Genomic DNA, 20,282 nt, shown 5'->3' with positions numbered 1-20,282 from the left:
ATTCCTTCATATGGGCTACCATAATGTTCTTGACCTGTCCCTACTGCTGGACGTTAGATTACTCCCAATTTCCCATTGTACCAAACCCTGTGAATACCCTTTTGTGTGTCCTTTTATACCAATCTAATTATTTGTGGAGAAATCCTACCTAGAGTGTAGTTGTTGGGCCATGATGCACATTGCTTTTTTCTTTCTTTTTTTTTTTTTTAGTGTTTTATTTATTTTTTGAGAGAAAGTGGGGGAGGGGCAGAGAGAGAGAGAGAGATTGAGGATCCAGAGCTGGCTCTGCACTGACAGCAGAGAGCCCGATGCGGGGCTCGAACTCACAAACCGTGAGATCGTGACCTGAGCTTCACCAACTGAGCCACGCAGGCGCCCCAAACATTGCTTATTTCTGCTTCAGAAAAGTGGTATCAAGTTTACCTTCCTTACCAGCTGTATCCCCTGCATCCTCACCACCTCCTGTTTGTTACCTTTTTTATAAAATAGTGGTCTTTGAGTTGTGCTGGGCTTCGGTATTGTGCCCGTGAACGTGTCAGACTGTGGGGGGGAACTCCTTAGCAGTGAGCCATCTCCGGTCCCTGGGGGGATCTGGGTGCCTCTCAGCCTGCAGGCTGAGGACCCGGAGCGCACTGAGTGCTAGATGTCCTCTCGGGGCGTCTCCCTGGAGGGGTGTGTACCCATCAGGGCTGCGATCCCGACTGAGCCCCCCGCTCCTTCGCCGCCAGCCCTGCTGTGCCGCCCCGGGGAGAGGGAGCCGTGCTCCTGGGCAGAACCCCAGGGTGACCAGAACGCGTACGACAGGTGGGCTGGCTTGGGTGAGCTCCAGAAGTCCGCGCTCCCAACATCATCTGTTAGCATGGGCTCTTCCCCTGGCACGTGGGGAGGGGACGGTGGCAGGCAAAGGTTTAGGGAAGCTGAGTGCATTTGCTCGAGAGCCCAGGAGGCCACACCCGCCTGTGGGGCCCGGTGCCTCCTCCGACTCTTCGGATCTCCGTGTTCCGTGGGGGTCCGGCCTCGCCGTGTCGTCTCCCTCCTTCCTTTACCATATTGCAGCCGGAGAGGAAGTGCATCCTGGGCCTGACAGGTAGGGTTTTTTTATTTCCCCCGACAGCGCACCTCTTGACCTCTATCTTCTTGCCAATGATTTTTTAAATCCTAAATGATTTGGCAATAATTACTCCTCCTCGCGTGATTATTGCCCTTCACCGATAGTAAATCTGTGAACTCCCCAGAGGCCCCGGCGCAGTTTGGTATGCGGAGCCCACAAGCTGGCCCGGACAGGCATCACTGCTCCGGGCAGCTGCACGGCCCCGCCGCGTCCCCGGCACCCCTGCGCTCGCCCAGCCTCACGCACTCCTTCGGGGCACCGCCTGGATCGGACCTCGGCCCATCCTGACCAAGCACAGCTGCAGCTTCTCCAGAGTTCTTCCTCCAGGGGCCCAGGTCTCCGCTGCCGTCTTTGTGGGCCACGTCAGCATATGGCCCTGCCCAAGACGCCCCGGGAGGCTGCGCTCCGAGGGCGAAGAGTTTCCACTGCCTTGGAACGTGTGCACAAAATTTTATTTTCCGCAGAAGTGTGGAAGGCATCAGGCTTGACCCGGATTAATTGGAAGACCGATTTTATTTCCAAGGTATGTCTGGCAAGATGGGCCGCGGAGCCTCCGGAAGGAATGGATGGGGCCCTGGGTTGGAACGTTAGGAACGTTCAGAGGCCTCCTAGAGGGGGCAAGCAGTGCCTCATCCTGGGGCTCACGGCTGGTCGGGCCACCCAGGCCAAGCTCCCGCTGTGCTCCGGCCCCCTCCTCCCAGATGAGCATGTGGTGGCCCCAGGGACCCTGGCTTGCACGACCTCCCATGTGCACAGCGGGCCCTGCTGCCCTTCCCCTGTCAGGACGCACACGTAGTCCCCTGGCTGTGTCGTCTGTTTGGATTCGGGCGCCTGGGGGGCTCGGTCGGATAAGCTTCCAACTTCAGCTCCGGTCATGATCTTGTGGTTCATGGGTTCAAGCCCCATGTAGGGCTCTGTGCTGACAGCTCAGAGCCTGGAGCCTGCTTCAGATTCTGTGTCTCCCTCTCTCTCTGCTCCTCCCCCCTCTCAGATGTAAGTAAACATTAAAAAAAAAAAAAAACCCATTTGGATTTGGCAGCGTTCTCCCAGGCATCAATCATACTAGAAAAAGTTTCCAAGTTTTTACCCGATCTGGGTACTTGCCACTGGCATTATTACTCACTTAATTTTTCTTTAAATTAACTTATGTTTAAAAACTTAAATGTATTTTGAAAGGAACTTTAGGGGCACCTTGGTGGATCAGTTGGTTGAGTGACCGACTCTTGGTTTTGGCTCAGGCCATGATCTCCAGGTTCCCGAGTTCAAGGCCCGCATTGGGCTCCGTGCTGACAGTGCAGAGCCTGCCTGGGACCCTCTCTCTCTCTCCTCTCAACCCCTCCCCACTCACGCTTTCTCTCAGTCTTTCAAAATAAATAAACTTAAAAATTATAAACAAACAAACAAACAAATGGAACTTTGATCTCTCCTTTAAACGGAAAACCAGAACCCCTTCCTTACCATGAAGAGATCACTCTAAAAATAAACGCAAAATAGTTACATGAAAAGCCATGTCCTTGCTGCACCTAGAATCAAATAGTGTGTCACCCGAATGCAAAACTGACTTAGGGAAACGTGGGATTAGAGACAAGATCAGAGGCCGTTGGTGACGTGTATGAAGTTCAGAATATTCACTGGAAGAAATGCAGTTTTTTTCATGTTCCTCGTGCATGTGGCAGGGGCCTGTGGCCGCCAGCCAGTGCCGGTGGTCAGTGTCTGTGTCTGAGCTTCTTGCTGGGGCCGGCATCCACCTGTGGCCTCACTGGTGGAGGCCCCTCCCGCCTCTGCTTGAATATGAGCGAGCGACGGGAGCTGGGTACCTCGGAGGCAGCCTGTGTTGGTTGTTAGAAGAGCCTCGTGCTTACCTGGAGCTACCTGCCTGCCCTGCAGGGCGGCACCGGCTCCATCTTTGTCCCTTTCCACAAACGCCTCGTGATTTCTCCTGTTACTTGGATGCCTGTTCAGATGTTTACCATTTATGGTGTCCCCTGTTGGGAATGCCCTCACCCCTTCTCCTGCCTCCTAACCTAGTTGGCCCCTGTTGCCCTTCAGATTGAAGCTCAAAACCTCACCTCCTCCAGGAAGCCTCCCCTGACCACTACTCCTCACAGTCTCCTGCACATTTCCATAGGTCTTGGCTATGTATTTGTGAAATTTCGGATGAACATCTGTCTTCTGCATTCAACCAGGAGCTTCACGAGGGCAGGGACTGCGTCTCTTTGATTCCCTGTGTCCCCACTGCCTGTCCCCAAAAGGGCTTAATACAAAAGTGCGGGGCCACTGGAAGCAAGAGCACCACTAGAGACTGGACTATCTCCAACAGGGCTGCATCAGGAATTTCCCCAACAACACATTTCCCAATATTTTTTTCCTTTTAAACATATGCAGATAACTTACGTGCAGGCACAATCCTCGACGCTCAGTTGGTATGATTTCATTTAAATGCCACACCACTTATACCCATTTTACAGATTGAAGTGGAGGCTTGCCCAAGACCACGGAGCTAAGCAGATAACAGAGCTGGAATTTGAGCCTGGTTGCTCTGGCCCCATCTGAAACCTAAGCTTGGTCTGTCCATCCTGCTGGTCACAGAGGGCCTGCCTCTACCTACCCTGCACCCCCCATGCCAAGATAGAAGACACATTCTACCTGGACCCCTGTCCCCACAGGCAGGGTCCAAATTCACTCATTCCCTCAGTGTGAATGCTTCACAGTCATCATTTGGATTGTCCTTGATTTTGGCTTGTGTATTTATTTATTCACCGGTTAGCCACCCACACCTGGCATCTGAATCCCAGAGGGGAAACTTGTGGCTTGACTCTCCGTTTCGAAGCTTCCACCCTGTCAGCATCAGGACACCTGTCTTTTCACGGGGAGTCTGGTTTCTCAGACCCGTCTGGCCTCCAACCATGTAAATTCCTGACTGGACTTGAGAACAGATCTGGGACATGTTTGATGTCTAAGGCGTCGGATTTTTCTTCCACTGGCAGAATCTTGTCCTGAGAATATTTTGAAGCTTTTGATCAGAGTTTTGTGGTAGTTAAGTGAGGGAGGCTGTTCTCTTTTTCTTTAAAAGTACATTTATTTATGTTAAAAAAAATATGAATCGTTTTAAACAATACTATTAATAATACATGTTGATATCGCAAAAAGAGACCCACTAAGGACTGAAGTTCAGGCAGCAGTGAAGTAGACTCTACTTTGGTGACCAGTGAGGAGTCCTATTGGCTGCACCTCCTAAGTGTCTCCAGATGTCGACAGCCATACCTTAAATTAGGACACTGATCCACTCGAGGTTTTGTTGGTCATCAGCAAAGTGCCAGCATCAGCCTACAGCCCTGCCTGCAGGGGCTCACACATTTCTGGAAAGAACAATGAGTGAACCAGTACAATGCAGTAGGGGATGTTCAAGGGGGTAATCAGAGGGCTTTGGGGGGAAGGGGCCTCAGATCCAAGCTGGGTTCAAAGGTGGTGGTTTTGAAAGCCTGTTAGGAGTTGGCTGGTAAGAAGGGAGCTGAGCAGGCGGAAAGGTCAACATATTCCAAGGGTCACTCTTTCTCTTTCCCTTTGTGCAGACCCATATTTCCATTTAGTACCATTTTCCTTTTGCCTAAGAGACTTCCTGTTACGTTTCTTTTATGTGGATCTGTTGGCGATGTTGTCTCAAAGCTTCAGGTATCTGAAAATGCCTTTATTTTGCCTTTGTTTTTGAAGGATACTTTTGCTGGATATAGAAGTCTAAGTTGGCATTTTCCCCCTCAGTACTTTAAAGATGGTGCCCACCATCTTCTCACCTGCATTGTTTCCAGTGGGGAATCTCATGTCTTATCTCTGTTTCTCACTGTGGAACACTACTTTTTTCTCATTTCAGCAACTTTTAAGATTTTTGCTTTGTCCCGGACTTTGAGCGGTTTGATTATGTTGTGCCTTGATGTAATTTTCCTCATGTTTCCTGTGTTTGATGTTGATTGGGGTCTTGGATCTGTGGATTTATCAGTTCTATTGTGTTTGGAAAATTTTTTAGCCACTAGGAGGAAGTCACATATTATTTCTGTCACCTCCTCTCATTTTCCAGTGACACGTGTTTCGGGTCCTTTGAAGTTATGTCATAGCTTGATGATGGTCTGTTCATTTTTGTTGATTTATTTTTTTCTCTGGGTTTCATTTTGGATAGTTTCTATTATTGTAGCTTCAAGTTCATTAATCTTTTCTCCTGCGTTGTGTAATCCGTCATTAATTTCCTCCAGCAGATTTTTTTCATTCCAGACATAATGTATTTTATGTGCTACCAGTGTAAATAAAATGGAAGCATTATTTAGTACCACTCACTTGCCACTTGTTATAAATGTCAGTAAGTTGCGCTGTTACTAGTAATTAAAAATAAAAGCAGTCCTCTGTCAAAAAAACAATCTGGTGTAGCTTCCATCTCTAGAAGTTCAATTTGGATCTTTTCTTTTATCTTCCATGTCCCCATTGGACATTTGGAACCTATGTAAAGATACTTGCAGTAACCAACTTAATGTCCTTGTCTGCTAATTCCCACATCTATGTGAGTTCTGGGTCAGTTTAGACTCATTGATTTTCTGTTCATTCTGTGTGATATTTGTCTTCTTTGCAGGTCTGATCACTTTTTTAAGTTAGTTGCCAGACGTGAATTCTACTTTCTTGGGGGTTCTGGATATTTTCGTCTGCACTTTGTTCTGGGAGGCACTGAAATGACTTGGAAACAGTTTGATCCTTCCAGATCCTGCTTTAGAGGCTTGGGAGGCAGTGCCGGAGCAGGGTTTGGTCGAAAGTTAATTGCTCCCGCGCTCCCGAGGCAAGATGCTCCTGAGAATGCTACCCAGTGCCCTGTGAATGATGAGATTTTCCAGTCTGGCTGGTGGGAACTGGTACTATTCCTAACCCTGTGTGAGGTCTGGGCACTGTTTTCTTTCATTTTTCAGTGTGATTCTCTCCCTGGCCTCAAGGGATTTCCTCACTCACATGTGCTGATCAGTCTGCAGAATGCTGCCTCGTTCAGAGGGATCCTCTGAGGATCTGCACCCCTCTTCTCTGGACAGTCCCCTCCTCTCTGACTCTCCGTCCTGGGAACTTCAGCTGCCTTGGTCTCCCAGCCCTTAGCTCTGGCGCTCAATTCAGGGAGTCTGCCAGGCTCCGTGTGGTTCTCCCTCCCTGGAAACTGAATGCACTCACGTGGGGCTCACCTCCTATGTTTCCTGTGTCCCAGAAATCATTCCCCTTCATTGTTTGATGTCCAGTGACTGGAAAACTGTTGTTTCATATAGTTTGTCTGGTTTTCTCGTTGTTGTGAGTGGGAGAGTCTATCCCAGAGGCTGCTTTTTGAAATGATCACCAGGCTGCACGCATTGCCTCTGTGAGTGTGTGTATATTTGTTTGCACATTATTTTGTTTTTTATAGGTAGTGCCTTCATTATTGAAAGCAAAAACTCCCAAATTTTGAGCTGCAAAGATTTGCCAGAAACTTAGGTAATTGTCACAGAACTAGTGGTTGGCACCGGGTTACAGAGTTTTTAGCTGCAAGTAAAATCCAGCCTGTGTTTAAGTAGAGGCAAATCCGCGTCAGCTTCCCCACGTGTCCTGGTGACACCGCTGTCACTTTGACACCTGAGGATTGATTTCAGATCGCCCACGTAGGCACTGTTCAGAGCCGCTCGGCTCTTGGGGGGAGGGTGGGCAGCAGGAGATAGATTCAAGGTGGGTTGACTTTTAATCAATATGATGACAATATTATCTTGCTTAATTTGTATGGTAGGAGTTTTAAACATCAAATCAAGCAGCTGATTGTGTCCAACAAGATGAAAGGGCTCAGGAATAAACTCTCCTGACACCCCTTCTGACCTCATTTCCCTGCCCGGCAGGCCATCATGATTGGAGACGATATCGTGGGTGATGTCGGTGGTGCCCAGCAGTGCGGGATGAGAGCCCTGCAGGTGCGGACAGGGAAGTTCAGGTGAGTGCCCTTGCACGTGGTCAAGTTCATCTGCCTTCCTTCCTCCCTGGTTTCCTGGGGTGTCCAAGTGTTCGTTTTGTTTTCCTTCCAGAAAGCACAGGATGTGAGTATCTGCTGACCTTTATATAACTGTCCTCAAAGGCTGGGCTTGGCTGACTGACCTTTTCATAGGTCAGGTAAAGTAGCTTTTGATCCAGGGGTCAAGTTTCACAACTGGGACTTGAACTGGGCATAACGTGGAGACAAGAGAGCAAAGGCAGCCCCAGGCCGCAGCGGGTCAGGCTGAACTTGGGCTCTGCTCCTTTGGGCAAAGTGGTCAGATCCTTCCCTGCACAGGGAGTTACAGATCGTGGGCACCCGGCCCTCCTTGGTCACCCTCCCTCTCCTTCTGCTCCGTCTTCTCAGTTCATGGGAGACAGAGAACCTAGAGATGGCAGATCCTTGGTCAGGGACACCGTAGAACCAAACCTCTGTGTCCAGACAAGCTGTGTTTCTTTCCGGGGTCAGAAGTCAGCCTCGTCTCGGGCAGGTCGCCGATGGGCACCTCTCAGGGGTCAGGTGCCTGTGGGCACGTGGAGGTGCCCTGTGATGTCCAGGTTTGGCTTGTTGGGGCGTTGAGGGTGTCTTAGACATCAGAGCATTATCTTGCCTTGTTCTAGACATTTTTGATTGTGGCCGTTCAGAGAAAGTACAGTGTCGTGGGTGCTGGAGAGACTTGGTTAAACCATAGTTACCCAGGGGTCCTTGGGCTGGGGTTGCGTCTGTCCTGAGCGATCTGTTTCACAGGGTCGGAGAAACAGATTAGAAGGGGCTGCTCCCTGTGAGTCCCCCTCCTGTGTGCGAGAGCCAGGAGACCTGTGGGTTTGGGGCCCACAGTGAGCACAGGGGAGTGACGAATGCTTGGTGCAGCTGGGTTCTGCGGCCAGGAAGTCCCTCCAGCCACCGTCTGGACCCTCCCGGGGCACGAGAGACTCTCCTCAAGCCTGTGACACACCTGAAATCTAGCCCTTCTTTCTTCCCCAGCCCTCAAAGGAGGGCGCCCCCAAATTTTGTATCTTTCTATTTGTTGCAAGGATGGAAATCTGCCTTTGTCAGCACGCAGGGCAGAGTGAGAAGACCTGTCCCAGGTAAGGCAGCAAAACGAGCCATCCGAGGAGGAGGCCGCACGGCAGAACAGGAGGCGGGCTCTGTGTGCACGACGGTGGGTAGGAGACCTCCCTGCCACCGGCCGCTGTCCAGAGCCGCACTGCTGAGGACAGTGGTCATGAGCTGCAGGTGGCTGGTCCACATCGAGATGTGCTGGGCACACAGGACAGATTTCACAGACTGAACAGTAGAGAAAGAATGTGAAAAAACTCATGGGTGATTTTTTATACTGAGGACATGCCCAGGCGCTAATATTTTACGTTAATTTCACCTGCTTGTTTAGATTTTTGTTAATGTAGCTGCTGGAAAGTTCTTGCTTACCTTCCCGGCTGGCATCGGCGCGGTGCATTTCTGTCGGGGGGGGGGGGGGGNTATTTTACGTTAATTTCACCTGCTTGTTTAGATTTTTGTTAATGTAGCTGCTGGAAAGTTCTTGCTTACCTTCCCGGCTGGCATCGGCGCGGTGCAGGGGGGGGGGGGGGGGGGGGGGGGTCCCTGCACCTCTCCCGGTTCCCTGCAGGTGGCACTCATGACACACCAGACCCCAACCCAGAGCCAGAGCAGCCCTGTGCTCTGCGGCCCCCATGGGGCTGGGACACCAGAGACCTCCGTGGCAGCTTGAGTGGGGTCCACTTCGTGGCACTCTCCGTGGCTCTCCCGTGCGGTCGGCTTCCCTCAAGAACACAGTCGGTCTTCCCGGGCTGATCTTTATCCAACTGCTGTTACTTCCTGTTTCACCCGGCCCGTAGCTGCTTCACCCTCCATGGTGAGGACAGCCTCTCTCTTCCCCTCCCCCGGGAAGGACACTTGGGTGGGTCCTGGTTTAACCTTTCTTTGAAGTGCCGCCAGGAACGTCTGACCCGTGTTTCATGGGCACGAGTCCTTGAAGGGTAGATCCACTTAAGGCGGAATTGCCGCGTCGTGGGGAACACACAGGGTCAGCTTCACCAGATGGCACGCGACTTCCGAGTCGGTTGTGCGGGTTTCTGCCCCCCCCCCCACAGTGGGCAGGGCCCGACTTGCCTCCAGCCCCTTCACCACTCGCCGTCTTGAATGGGACGCCTGTGTCCTCTCTCTGGGGCGGTGTCGGCACCCAGCAGTCTAGTCTGGCCCCCCGGATGTCGGCCCCCAGGAGACTGGGGAGGGACGCAGAGGGGCCTGGGGGAGAAGGCACAGGAGAGGCGGAGGTGGGCACGGGTGGTGGTGTCCGTGGCTGTGAGGGTGGGACAGGCAGGGGCAGACATGCCCATCTGGGCCCTGCCCTCTGGCTTTGCCTGGGTGGGGCTTTCTCCCCACCTGCGCCGTGTACCTGCTCTTTGGCCAGTTGTGGGGGGGGGCAAAATTGGGGATAGTAACGCTTTCTGCTACCTGACCACCATCGTCCTTCTTGTCCCTGACCAAGCCTGTCTCATGTCCAGGGCAAGAGGGGAAAGGTTTCCAAGCTGTGGACAGCTCGGCTGGGCTCTGCAGTCGCTGGAAGGGGGCCAGCGGAGGCCGGGAGGGGGCCACCCAGGGGGGCCATGAGGCCTGGGGGCGGCCTGGTTAGCCCCCCAGCCCCTGGAACTTGCTTCCTAGGAACGTGCGGTCCCCAGAACAGCCCCAGGAGGCTGGTCCTGGCTCCCTCCTGACCGACACAGAGATTTTAATGGCCCCGCTTCCCATTTGTAGAGGCGGAAAGTGAGGCCCAGACAGGGCAGGGGCATTGGTACATGCATTTTTACCTTCTGAAGAGCGGCCGCCCAAGGATGGGGTCCAGGCCCCCCGCCAGCACAGAGGGGGTGCCCAGGCCTTTTTCTCTGGCTTTGTGGACAGTAGACCTCAGAATGGGGTGGGGGGTTAGGGTGTGTCCCTGGCAGAGGGGCCTGAGCCAGCGCTGACTGGAGGAGGGGGGTTGGAAGGTCTCGAGGCTCCGCTAGCTGAAGGGCCAGGCCAGCCCCGTTGTGTGGTATGAAGCCAGTGCCCTCGGTCACCTAAGAGGGTCAGTGTCAGCCTTGTAGACCCACTGCTCCCTGAGGAGAGCCGCGGGAGGAATGCAGCCCGGCTGCTCTGTCCCCCCCTCCGGTTTTCCCCGCTGCCCCTTCCTCAAGTTCCCACACCCACCCGTCGTGTCTGCCCTGGGCTCTCCGCCGCCTTCGGGACCGTAGGGCCCACGTTCCTGTTCCCTTCCTCACACGCGGCTTCTGGCTGCGGCCGCTAGAGGGCGCCGTGCTGCCGGTACCCGGAGGGGCTGGACACACTCACACGTGTCGCGCCGTGTCCTGTACGCTCACGCCCGGTCCCGCACTCGCAGCACACTCACACCTGGTCCCGCACCCTCACACATACATACCCAGGTCCAACACACACTCACGCCCGGTCCTGCACCCTCACACATATACACATCAGGTCCCTGCACACACATGCACACACACACTCCTGCCGGGTCCCACACCCTCACACACTCACTCTCAGGTCCCACACATTCCTGCCAGGTCCTACATGCTCACTCATATACACACCAGGTCCTCTCTCACACACATCTGCACCCAGCCCCCCCATACACATACGTACACATGCCTTGGTCCCCACACACATTCGTGGCCGGCCCCCACACACTCACACATGTACATACCCAAGTCCCACACACACGTGCACACCCAGCACTCCCCCCACTCCCGGAATCCTCACACCCAGGCCCCCTTGGGCCGCACACATGGGCCTGCTGGCACACCCGCACACGCCAGCACCCAGCCCACATGCTGGCCACACCCGCCTGATGCCCCTCTTCTTCCTGCAGCAGCTGGCGTCTGTGCCGGGTGTGGGGCGGCAGGCCTGGGGGCCCTCCAGCTGCTCCAGCCCCATCCCACCCCTAAGCCTTCGTTTGCCTGTGCGCACCACCCATCCTGCCTCCCTTCCTCAGCTGCCTGAATCCCGCCTTCAAGGCCTTCCCTAGTGAAGGGACTCCCAGGGGCTCCCACATGGAAGGGCCCTTGGGGGACCCCTGGCTTCCTGTGGGGATGGGCCGAGAGTCACAGAGGGACTGTCTCAAAGGCAGGGGTCACCCGTGGCAGACACCCCAGGAGAATCATCTGGCACTCCCGGGACTTCCCATGGCCTTCTTGTTTCCAAACCTTTTCTGAGAGTTTTCCAGAATAGAAAGAATTCCACTTACTGGCCTCCCTGGGCTGGACCTGGGAGGCTTCACCAGTCGATCTGTGATGTTCTTTGTAGAGCGGAGCATCTGTTTGGGGACAGGCAACCACGTGGGCCTGTTTCTAGACTGCTTCACTGGCCGTGCCTCAGCTCTCGGGACGTTGGCACCATGGAGGATTATGGGACATCCGCTTCACCTGATGTCTCCTCGTGATGTGACCTGCGTTGTGCACTTTGCGCCAGACTGTCACAGAAGTGGTGCTGTGTGCTGCTCGCTGCAGCCTGTCTGGGGGCCTGCGGTGTCCACGTGCCCCCGGATTGGTGGCGTTGATGTCGGTCGATTAAGATGGGGACCGCCGTAGATTTATGCGAAGTTACGAGCTTTTTCCCCTTTGTGATGTGTGACTCTTTGTGGGGTGATACTTGGAAACTAGACACTCCCACTCCTCACCCTGCTTCCCTCTGTTTTCTCTAAGGTCTATTACTGCTTCTTGAATTAACTATTTCTGCGGCGGTTGCTAAGTAATTCCATCTTGCACTTGATGTCGGCGTTCTACTGTAAAGAAGAATATTTTCTTCTCCCCGTTTGTTTAAACCAGTGCGGACTTAACGGAATTCAGCGGGTTATAATCTATTAGTATTATGATTTATTCTGATGCTCAAATGGTCCCCGATGTGGCTAGTGTAGCTGAGTCCTTTTGATACATCCCCACCGTGCTCTGAGCCCTTCCTTCCTTTTCTGGCACAAAAAGATGTTTCAGGTTCATAATATTCTGTCTTTGCCTCAGCCCTGGAGCCGGCCATTTCTCAAGGAGCCTTAGTTCCTTTAGGTGGAGAGTGAGAGTTAGAGTCGAACCCCAGGACACAAGGTGTTCTTCCCATACCTGCGGGGGTCGCTGTACTCAAACCCTCTGAGTGGACACAGGTAGGTCACATACACCTGCAGCTCACACACCCACCCATCAGCACCTCTGTATCGATATCTACCCAAACAGTACCTTCACGCAAGTACCCCTGATTCAAGTCCGACACGGCAGGGTTCATTCCAGCCTTACGCTTTTGCAAATTTGTTCCTTCCTTCTCCCACAGGGAGAGACCTGGTTTACATTATTCTCCCTCCGTTTACGTATTTGCTCACTGCCCCTGAATGTGGCCAACCTGACCTTGCTGGGCTGCTGAGTGCCTGCTCCTCCCCTGCCCACCGCCTCAGGGCCCCCTTATGCGGGTCCCTGGCCCCCTTCCCATGCCCGGGTGGTGTGGGCTATACTCCTCCAAGGAAGGAGGGAAGACCCCAGACTTTTCCTGCCCCATCTGCCTCTCTGCTCTCTCCCGCCCTGCTTAGTGAGTGAAGGGGTGAGTCTTTGCCAACTTTGTTTTCCTCACGATGCCTTGCACGTGTGGGACGCTCTGCATTTGTGAAACTGAGTAGCAGCGGTCTTCCCATTGGGAGGGGCCTTTCCACTTCCCAGCCATTTTCATGGTTGGGGCCGCCTTCCGAGCCTCACGGCAGGCGGAGAAAGTTTGCTGTTTTCTGGGGAAGAAGCCGACCCACCTAGGGTCACCCCAGCCAGTCAGGTCATTCCTGGGCATTGGTCCGTCACAGTTGTCCCTGCACCTGGATGAAAGCCCAGCTGTGTTGCTTACATGTCCGTGTGGGAGAAGGGACCAGTTGTCTAGGCCCCGGGCCACTCCCAGGGCTACTGCTTAGAAGAGGGAGTGTGGGAGAGATGGGAGCTGGGGTGCCGGGTCTGCCTCCGTCTTCTTACCACAGCCCCGCAGCCCTTTCTCTTACCCGTGTCCTGGGTGTGGGATTGTAAAGAGAGCTGGTGGCAGGGAGGGGGCAGCAGTGGCTCATCAGAAGCTGCAGCGGCGAGGGCAGGAGGCCTAGGTGGGCGCCTCTCAGCCCGATCAGCCGTGGCCCAGGGGCAGGGGCGCCTGGGGAAGGGCCTGGGCTATTGCGGCCTGTGGCGGGGGATCTCTGGCGTGTGACCCCCACATGGGCTGCTCTCCGTGCTCCATCCGGGGTTTCGGGTGATGCTCCTGGCCTGCGCAGTCTATGAGGTATGGGTGATCCTGCCGTGAGCCTGGTCCCCTTCCTGCCTGGTGCCTATCCAGAGATCTCTCACAGTTTCTGGCCCCGGCTTACCCAGAGCTGGGAAGAGCTCATTCATCTGACTGTATAAAGTAGCAGTTAGGCTTTGGAAATAGTTCCAGATTAAGACTTTCCCAGAATCGGAGTGTTTACTCGTGTGCCCCGGTCTTTGGAGCCTTGCGGTTAAGCACCCAGGTTCTGAGAGCTGCTGCCTGCCTGTGAGTCCTGGCTCAGCTGTTTCGCCAGGGGCTGGTTACCTAACCTCTCTGTGCTTTAGCTTCCTCGCTGTAGGCTCGCTGTAGGTGGTGGAGTAATGTGTCTTCTTCCTAAGATTGTTGGGAAAACACAATTGTGACAGCAACAGACACGGGACTCACCGCGTCAGACGTTGTCCAGTAGTTCATTTACTCTCAAAGCAACCATATGGGACGGTTAACTATTCTTCCGAGAGGTTGAGTAACTTGCCCGGGGTCACAGAGCCGGTGAAAGCTGGCCTTTGAACCCATAGTCCACCCTGTGCGGGGTCCCCTGTGATTCCCGTCTCTCCATTTGTTTCTGCATGGTTTTAAGTTAGTCCAGTGGATTTATTTATTTATTTATTTATTTATTTTTATCTTTTTATTATTTTTAATTTTTGTGATTCACATCCGAGTTAGTTAGCATATGCAACAATGATTTCAGGAGTAGATGCCTTAATGCCCCCCACCCATGTAGCCCATCCCCCTCCCACAACCCCTCCAGCAACCCTCTGTTTGTTCTCCATATTTAAGAGTCTTTTATGTTTTTCTCCCCCTCCCTGTTTTTATACTATTTTTGCTTCTCTTCCCTTATGTTCATCTGTTTTATATCTTAAAGTCCTCATATGAGTGACGTCATACGGTATTTGTCTTTGACTAATTTCACGTAGCATGATACCCTCTAGTTCCATCCACGTAGTTGCAAATGGCAAGATTTCATTCTTTTGATTGCTGAGTAATACTCCGTTGTGTGTGTGTGTGTATATACATATATATATACACACCACAGCTTCTTCACCCATTCATCCATTAGTGGACATTTGGGCTTTTTCCATACTTTGGCTACTGTTGATAGCTCTGCTGTGAACATTGGGGTGTCCCCCTCGAACCAGCACACCTGTATCCCTTGGATAAATACCTAGTAGTGCAGTTGCTGGGTTGTAGACTAGTTCTTTTTTTAATATTTATTTTTTTAATGTTTATTAATTCATTATGAGATAGAGAGAGGCAGAGAGAGAGAGAGAGAGCACAAGCAGGGTAGGAGCAGAGAGAGACGGAGAGAGAATCCCAAGCAGGCTCCATGCTGTGAGCACAGAGCCTGACTCGGGGTTGATCTCATGAACCATGAGACCATAACCCGAGCCAAAATCAAGAGCTGGACATTTAACCAACTGAGCCCCCCAGATGCTCCAGTCTAGTGGGTTATGAAGTCACATCGGCTGCCAGGGACGTGTGCTGTGGAGTCCTGCTGGGGGTGGGGGGGGCTGGTGCCAGGAGGGGCTTGGAGCCACAGGGCAGAGGGTGTGGCTCAGGGCCCTCAGGCGGAAGGCTCCCCCCCACCCCCCCCCCGTTCTGCTCTGGTCCCTCAGGGGAATTAGGGGGACCCGTGTGGGGCTTCCAGACCCTTCCCCTAGTTCAGCCGGACCGGCTCTCGTCTGTATTGAGTCCTTGTGAATTCCACGGGGCAGAGGCAACAGCTTCTGCTGCTTCCGAGCGTTCAGAAGCTTCAAGGAGCGCAGTCTTCAGATCCCTTCCCCACCTCACCCTCCCCTTTCCAGGTGGCAGAGGCCGAGGCAGGCTAGGAATTGAGTCGGGGGCTGGAGGGCCCCCGCCCCACCCATATGTGCAGCCCCGCCTCACAGCCCAGTGGGCCTGGCCAGCCTTGGGCTCCCCCGCAGTGTTCTGCGGGAGGCCTCATGGCCCATGGACACTGTATCTAGGGGCTGGCAGGGTCCATCCCTGGTGTTCTGGCCAGAGTCAGCCGGGAGGGAGAAGACGAGGTTCCTGTCTGGAACCTACCAGTAAAGGGGAAGCACCAGCGTCTCCATAGGAAACGGTTTAAAATAAATTCCTGTCCTGCCTCCACACCACCCCGCCCCCCAGCCAGCACCCCCAGTGGAAGCTCATGAGCGCCCCCTAGTGTCCCAGACCTCTCTCTGCAGGCCTGAGAACACTGCGACCCTGCTCCTTGACCCCTGTGTGGTGGGCAGAATACGTCAGCAAGCCAGGGGTACCCCAGAGCTCCAGGGAGACCAGCTGGTGTGTCCTGGAGCCAAAGTATACCCCCACTCCCGGGGAGGTGGATTCTGTAAGCCGAGGCCTGGGGGAGCAGAGGGCAGGCAGGGCAGGGGGAGGGGAGCAGAGAGCTTCAGTGTCATTTGGAAGGGACTCTCTGAAAGCAGGCAGGAAGCAGGCCCCCATTTGGCAGAAGACCATTGGGAAGGACAGTGGGGTCAGACCCGGCAAGGATTGGTTTGGACAGTGGCTCTGATGAGGCATGTTCAAAGCTGTCCATAGTCTTTCAGCTCCTGGGAGATGGATGGACTGAGCCATGAGGGGCTGGGCACTAGGCTGCGCCTCCTGCCTCTGCTACAGACCACCAGGTGGTGGCTCAGCCCTCCTGATTGCTCAGGTAATGAAAATAATTGCCATCTTTTTAAAGTTTATTTATTTATTTTGAGAGAGAGAGAGAGAGAGAGCAGGCATGAATGGGGAGGAGCAGAGAGAGAGAGTCCTAAGCAGGCTTCACACTGTCATTGCAGAGTCCAGTGCAGGGCTTGAACTCACCAACTGTGAGATCATAACCTGAGCCAAAATCAAGAGTCGGACGCTTAACCAGCTGAGCCACCCAGGCGCCCCAATAGCCATCTTTTTGGAATCATCCAGCACTTCCCAGGTGTAAGCAGTGCGACGTTTCCTCCTTTGTGCAACCAGCTTGTAGGGTAAACACAGTTTTTTGGGTTTTAAATGAGAAACTTGAGCATCAGAAACAGTAATAGTCTGGGAGTCGAACCAGGTGTGTCTGACTGACGAGCCTGCCCAGACTCAGTTTCCCCGCCTGGCCTCCGTGCCTCCGCCTTGCTGCTGAGAGAGGTGCTAGGACCACGGAGCTGGGATCTCACGGGGCCTCGGAACGTGTCGGGGGTGGCAGAGCTCTCAGTCCATGCAGCAGGGCTCCCCGTTGTTGCTGGAAGTGGGGCCCAGAGCTGGAGGCGTGAATCAGGGCTGCAGGGAATGGGTGGCGGGTGCGCCGCCCAGAGCAGGCTGTGCGCCCAGAGCAGGCTGTGCGGAGGAGGTGGGGAGGCTAGGCCTCCTGGGGCACCTCCTGCCTCCTTGCCCCGCCCCTGCCCCTCCCCAGGCCGGAAGCAGCTGGGTGAGCCCCACGCTTCCCCAGCACTTGCACTTGTGCGGCTGCTTCGAGGTGCTGTCTGCAGGCTGCGCTCACTGTGGATAATGCCTGTCCCCACCTCATCCATCACGCTGCCCCCACTTCACAGATGAGGGGTGCTGAGGCCAGAGAGCCGGGTGGCGAGCGTGAGGGGTGACCCTAAGAGCTGGGCTCCCCATTCCCTGCTCCTCCTGCCTGGGGGTGGGACCGGGAGATCTGGGCCAGCTGTGAGTAACGTAGACCGCGTTACTCAGAAACAACAGCCTCTGGGCTTATTTCGCCCTGTTCTGAGCGCATGTGGGTTTATGCCCCCAAACGTGAGCCACCCGCAGAGACATGGGGTGTGGGCAGGGCTCAGATGGGGGTGTGGCCCAGGTGACGAACACACCCTCTTCGGACTTGGCAGGGTCCCTGTCCTCTGCTGTGGCCGAGTCCTCTTCTGGGCCATTCCAGTTCCCCCTTCCCAGTTGCCCCCCCACCAGAGCCTCCCACCCGGCGCTAAGGGCAGGGCCCACCCTGCAGGGCACACGCGGCTGCCCAGCACCCTGCCGTTCGCTGTCCCTTTGCTGTCGCTTTTCCCTGCGATCTGCAGGTCTCGCCCCCATGGGGCACACGGCCCTGCTGCCTCCCACAGAGCTGCCTCCCCGTTGCTCTCTCTTCTCCCCGCGGATGTTCTGTGTGAATATCAGAGGGGCCCGAGGCTCTGGTCTGCACACGCCCAACAGCTTCAGGGGAGCAGGAGAGCCCCCCCTCGGCCCTGCCGGCCTCAGGGAAAACAGTGGACAGGCCCCCCTCCCCTGAGACAGGGGCCGCACACATCTGCCCGGGACGGTGCGATCGCCCACAGAGGGGTTTGCAGTGCAGACCTGGAAGACCCCAGGTGAGGGTGGTGGTATGTGGAGCGATGCTCCATTTGTTTGGGGACCCACACATCTAGGAGAACCCTTGGGAAGTCTCTGGGTCCTTTCCGCCCACCCCTTCTCACAGAAAAGTAAGCCTCCGAGTAGCTTTGGACTTGCCCGGCTCCTACAGCTGTTGGGGGAGCTGACTGCGCTAAACAGTGCGTGCTCTGATGGCCTCTCAACTCTTGCAGCAGAGGCGTGGCGGGGGAAGGAAGCACTTCCTGAGAAGTTTGTGCTGCCTCCCATGACATTTCAAGGCACTGTATTTCTCAAAATATTGTAGGGATGGAGTTATTTTTAGCTTGGCCTTGTGGGATCGGAGAAACCGGGTGCTGCAGCTCCGGCAGACAGACTTCTAGTGTAGAGCGGTTCTGCGTGGCCTCTTTCCGGGGGTAGCTGCATGGTCCGAGGAAACGTGGGGTGCCCGCGAGGCATAGCAGAGCGCCCCCCCCCCCCCGCTCTTCCCCATGGCTCACCAACCATCTTGAACTCAGAATGCTCCCCATCCCCCCACGGTGTGGGTTCAGGACGCTGGAGGGGAGGCAGCAAAGCGTCTGCAGGCAAAGCCGCTCTTACGTCTTCCCATCCTGCTCTGGCCACTTCAGGCCTCAATTTCCGTATCTTTCGAATGGGAATACGGAGTGCCCATGCACGGGCTGGGGAGAATGGAACAGCATATTCTGCAGGAAGCATTCAGCACTGTTTCCTGGTGCAGAGGGAGTGCTCAGCGAATACTGAGGCGCATTATTTTTATTTGAGGAAACTTGGGCCCCAGGACGACTGTGGAGGGAGGGACTTGACTTCCAGGCACTGGGGCACGACCGACACTGTAGCGTCGCTGTACTGGTGTGGCTGTGTGAGCCCTTTTCTGGGTTCACCTGTGCTATGCGGCCTCCAGAGGCTGGGGGGAGGGTCTCCCACCCCAGCAGGGGCCTGCAGCCTCAGCACACGGCCCTACTCTGTCCCTCCTGGTCCATGTGGCCCCGGCGGCGTGTGCTGGCGGCGCCTGGTCCCTCTCGGGGCTGGGGCTGGGCCAGGCGCAGGGGAGCCGCACAAGGAGAGACCTTCCGCCACAGCCTGGAGCCCCGCCCTCATTCATCTCTGGATCTGCTCTCAGAAGGTTTTGGGGGAAGTCGCTGACCCAGGGCACAGTGCCTCAGAGAGCTGGCCCCTTCCACTAGGCTCACGGTCTCCGCGCCCCCTTGCGGCCTGCTCTGTTCCCTCTGTTCTGCCCATCAGTTTGCGTGGGGGTTTTGTGAAGGACCCTAGGCTGGGGGTGGGGGGGGGGTGGGGAAGGGGTGGTCTCTCGTTGTCTGGAAAACCGCCGTGGTTCCGGATGCTCCTGGGTGCTCAGCGCCTGGGGTCCGCAGGGGCATTGGCTGCGGGGAGCACCCGCATCTCCTCCGACAGCCCCTGCTGCGGCCCCCCATCCCCGAGGGGCTGCACAGGCCCCAAGATTGGTGGGTCAGAGTGCTGGGCAGCTTGTAGAAGACACTTGTCCCCTCTCCTGTCCCCTTGGGCCCAGTCCTAGGTTCTGGCCACAGGACTGGGCTCGTGTCTCTCCCAGGAGTTGGAGCCGGAGTGTCCTGGTGGCAGAGCCGGCTCTAGCCTGTGGCTGCACTTGGTCCCTGTCCCGATGGATGGAAGGGGCGAGGGGACTTCGAGGGGCTCTCCTGATGGACACCTGCAGCCCACACACCTCGAACCAGAAGCCCCCATGGGCTCAGGGACTGAGTCACCAAAGGCCGTCGTCCTGCATTTGCCCTCGCAGCTGTCTCTTGGTGCCGTATTAGACCTGACTGGACAAGCTGAGGCAGTTGGGCCCCGGGTCTGGGGCTGGGGTCAGCCTGGGAGCACTGTGACTGGATGGGGCTGGCTGTGGGCCCCGCCGCAGGGCGACTTCCACTCATCTCCTGCCTTACGTGTTTACAGATAATGACGACAGTGGCCTGAGGAGGCTAGTGTTACTATAATCCCCATTTACAGTTGAGGAAACTGAGGCACAGCGAAGTTGGGTTACCCACTGAGAGCACACAGCGGCTCGTGGGCACTGGCATCCCGTCTCCCGTCTGAGTGCTCAGGCTGGGCCATCTATGGCCCGTGGTGCTGCGGGGCATCGAGGGGCTCCCGGGGCTCCTGCTCTCGTGGAGCCTCACGGATTGGAGCTGCCCTCCAGCATCGGGCCCTCTCTGGCGTCTGCACGCAGGGAACCAGAGAGGGGGCAGGACAGGCGTCAGCAGGGGGAGATGGGACGGTTAGAGGCAGCCATCTTCCACCGGCCTTGCCCACCCCCTGCGCCCCCGCGCTCGGCCGTGCTGGAGGCCCAGCTTTCCCGGAATCCTCTCCCCATGCCTGCCTCCTCCTGCTCTCCCTGCCCTGCATGCTACCTCCTGATGCACCACCCCACCCCCGCCGTCTGGCCTCCCTCACTTTCATGGGTCTTTCTGTGGGCACAGCCCACCTGCATCTCACCACTGATGTCCAGCTGTCTGCCTGACGGACACACGCCCCACAGTGACCTGA

The 20,282-nt window shown here is 55.4% G+C and overlaps 1 protein-coding gene across 2 annotated transcripts in view; it reads left to right on the top strand.

Moving 5' to 3' along the window:
- Positions 1-20,282, top strand: part of LOC120235563 (phospholysine phosphohistidine inorganic pyrophosphate phosphatase) — a 125,824-nt gene that overhangs the window by 38,683 nt on the left and 66,859 nt on the right. For both annotated transcript variants that reach the window (XM_039237963.1, XM_039237962.1), the window contains exon 6: positions 6,991-7,082. In XM_039237963.1, coding sequence (XP_039093894.1) covers positions 6,991-7,082 — 92 coding nt within the window. The remainder of the gene's footprint in view (positions 1-6,990; positions 7,083-20,282) is intronic.

This window comes from Hyaena hyaena, unplaced genomic scaffold (genome assembly GCF_003009895.1).
Source record: "Hyaena hyaena isolate Hyena2069 unplaced genomic scaffold, ASM300989v1 scaffold_129, whole genome shotgun sequence".
Lineage (NCBI taxonomy): Eukaryota > Metazoa > Chordata > Mammalia > Carnivora > Hyaenidae > Hyaena > Hyaena hyaena.
The sequence above is the reverse complement of the archived record's forward strand: the minus strand, read 5'-3'. Positions and strand labels throughout refer to the sequence as shown.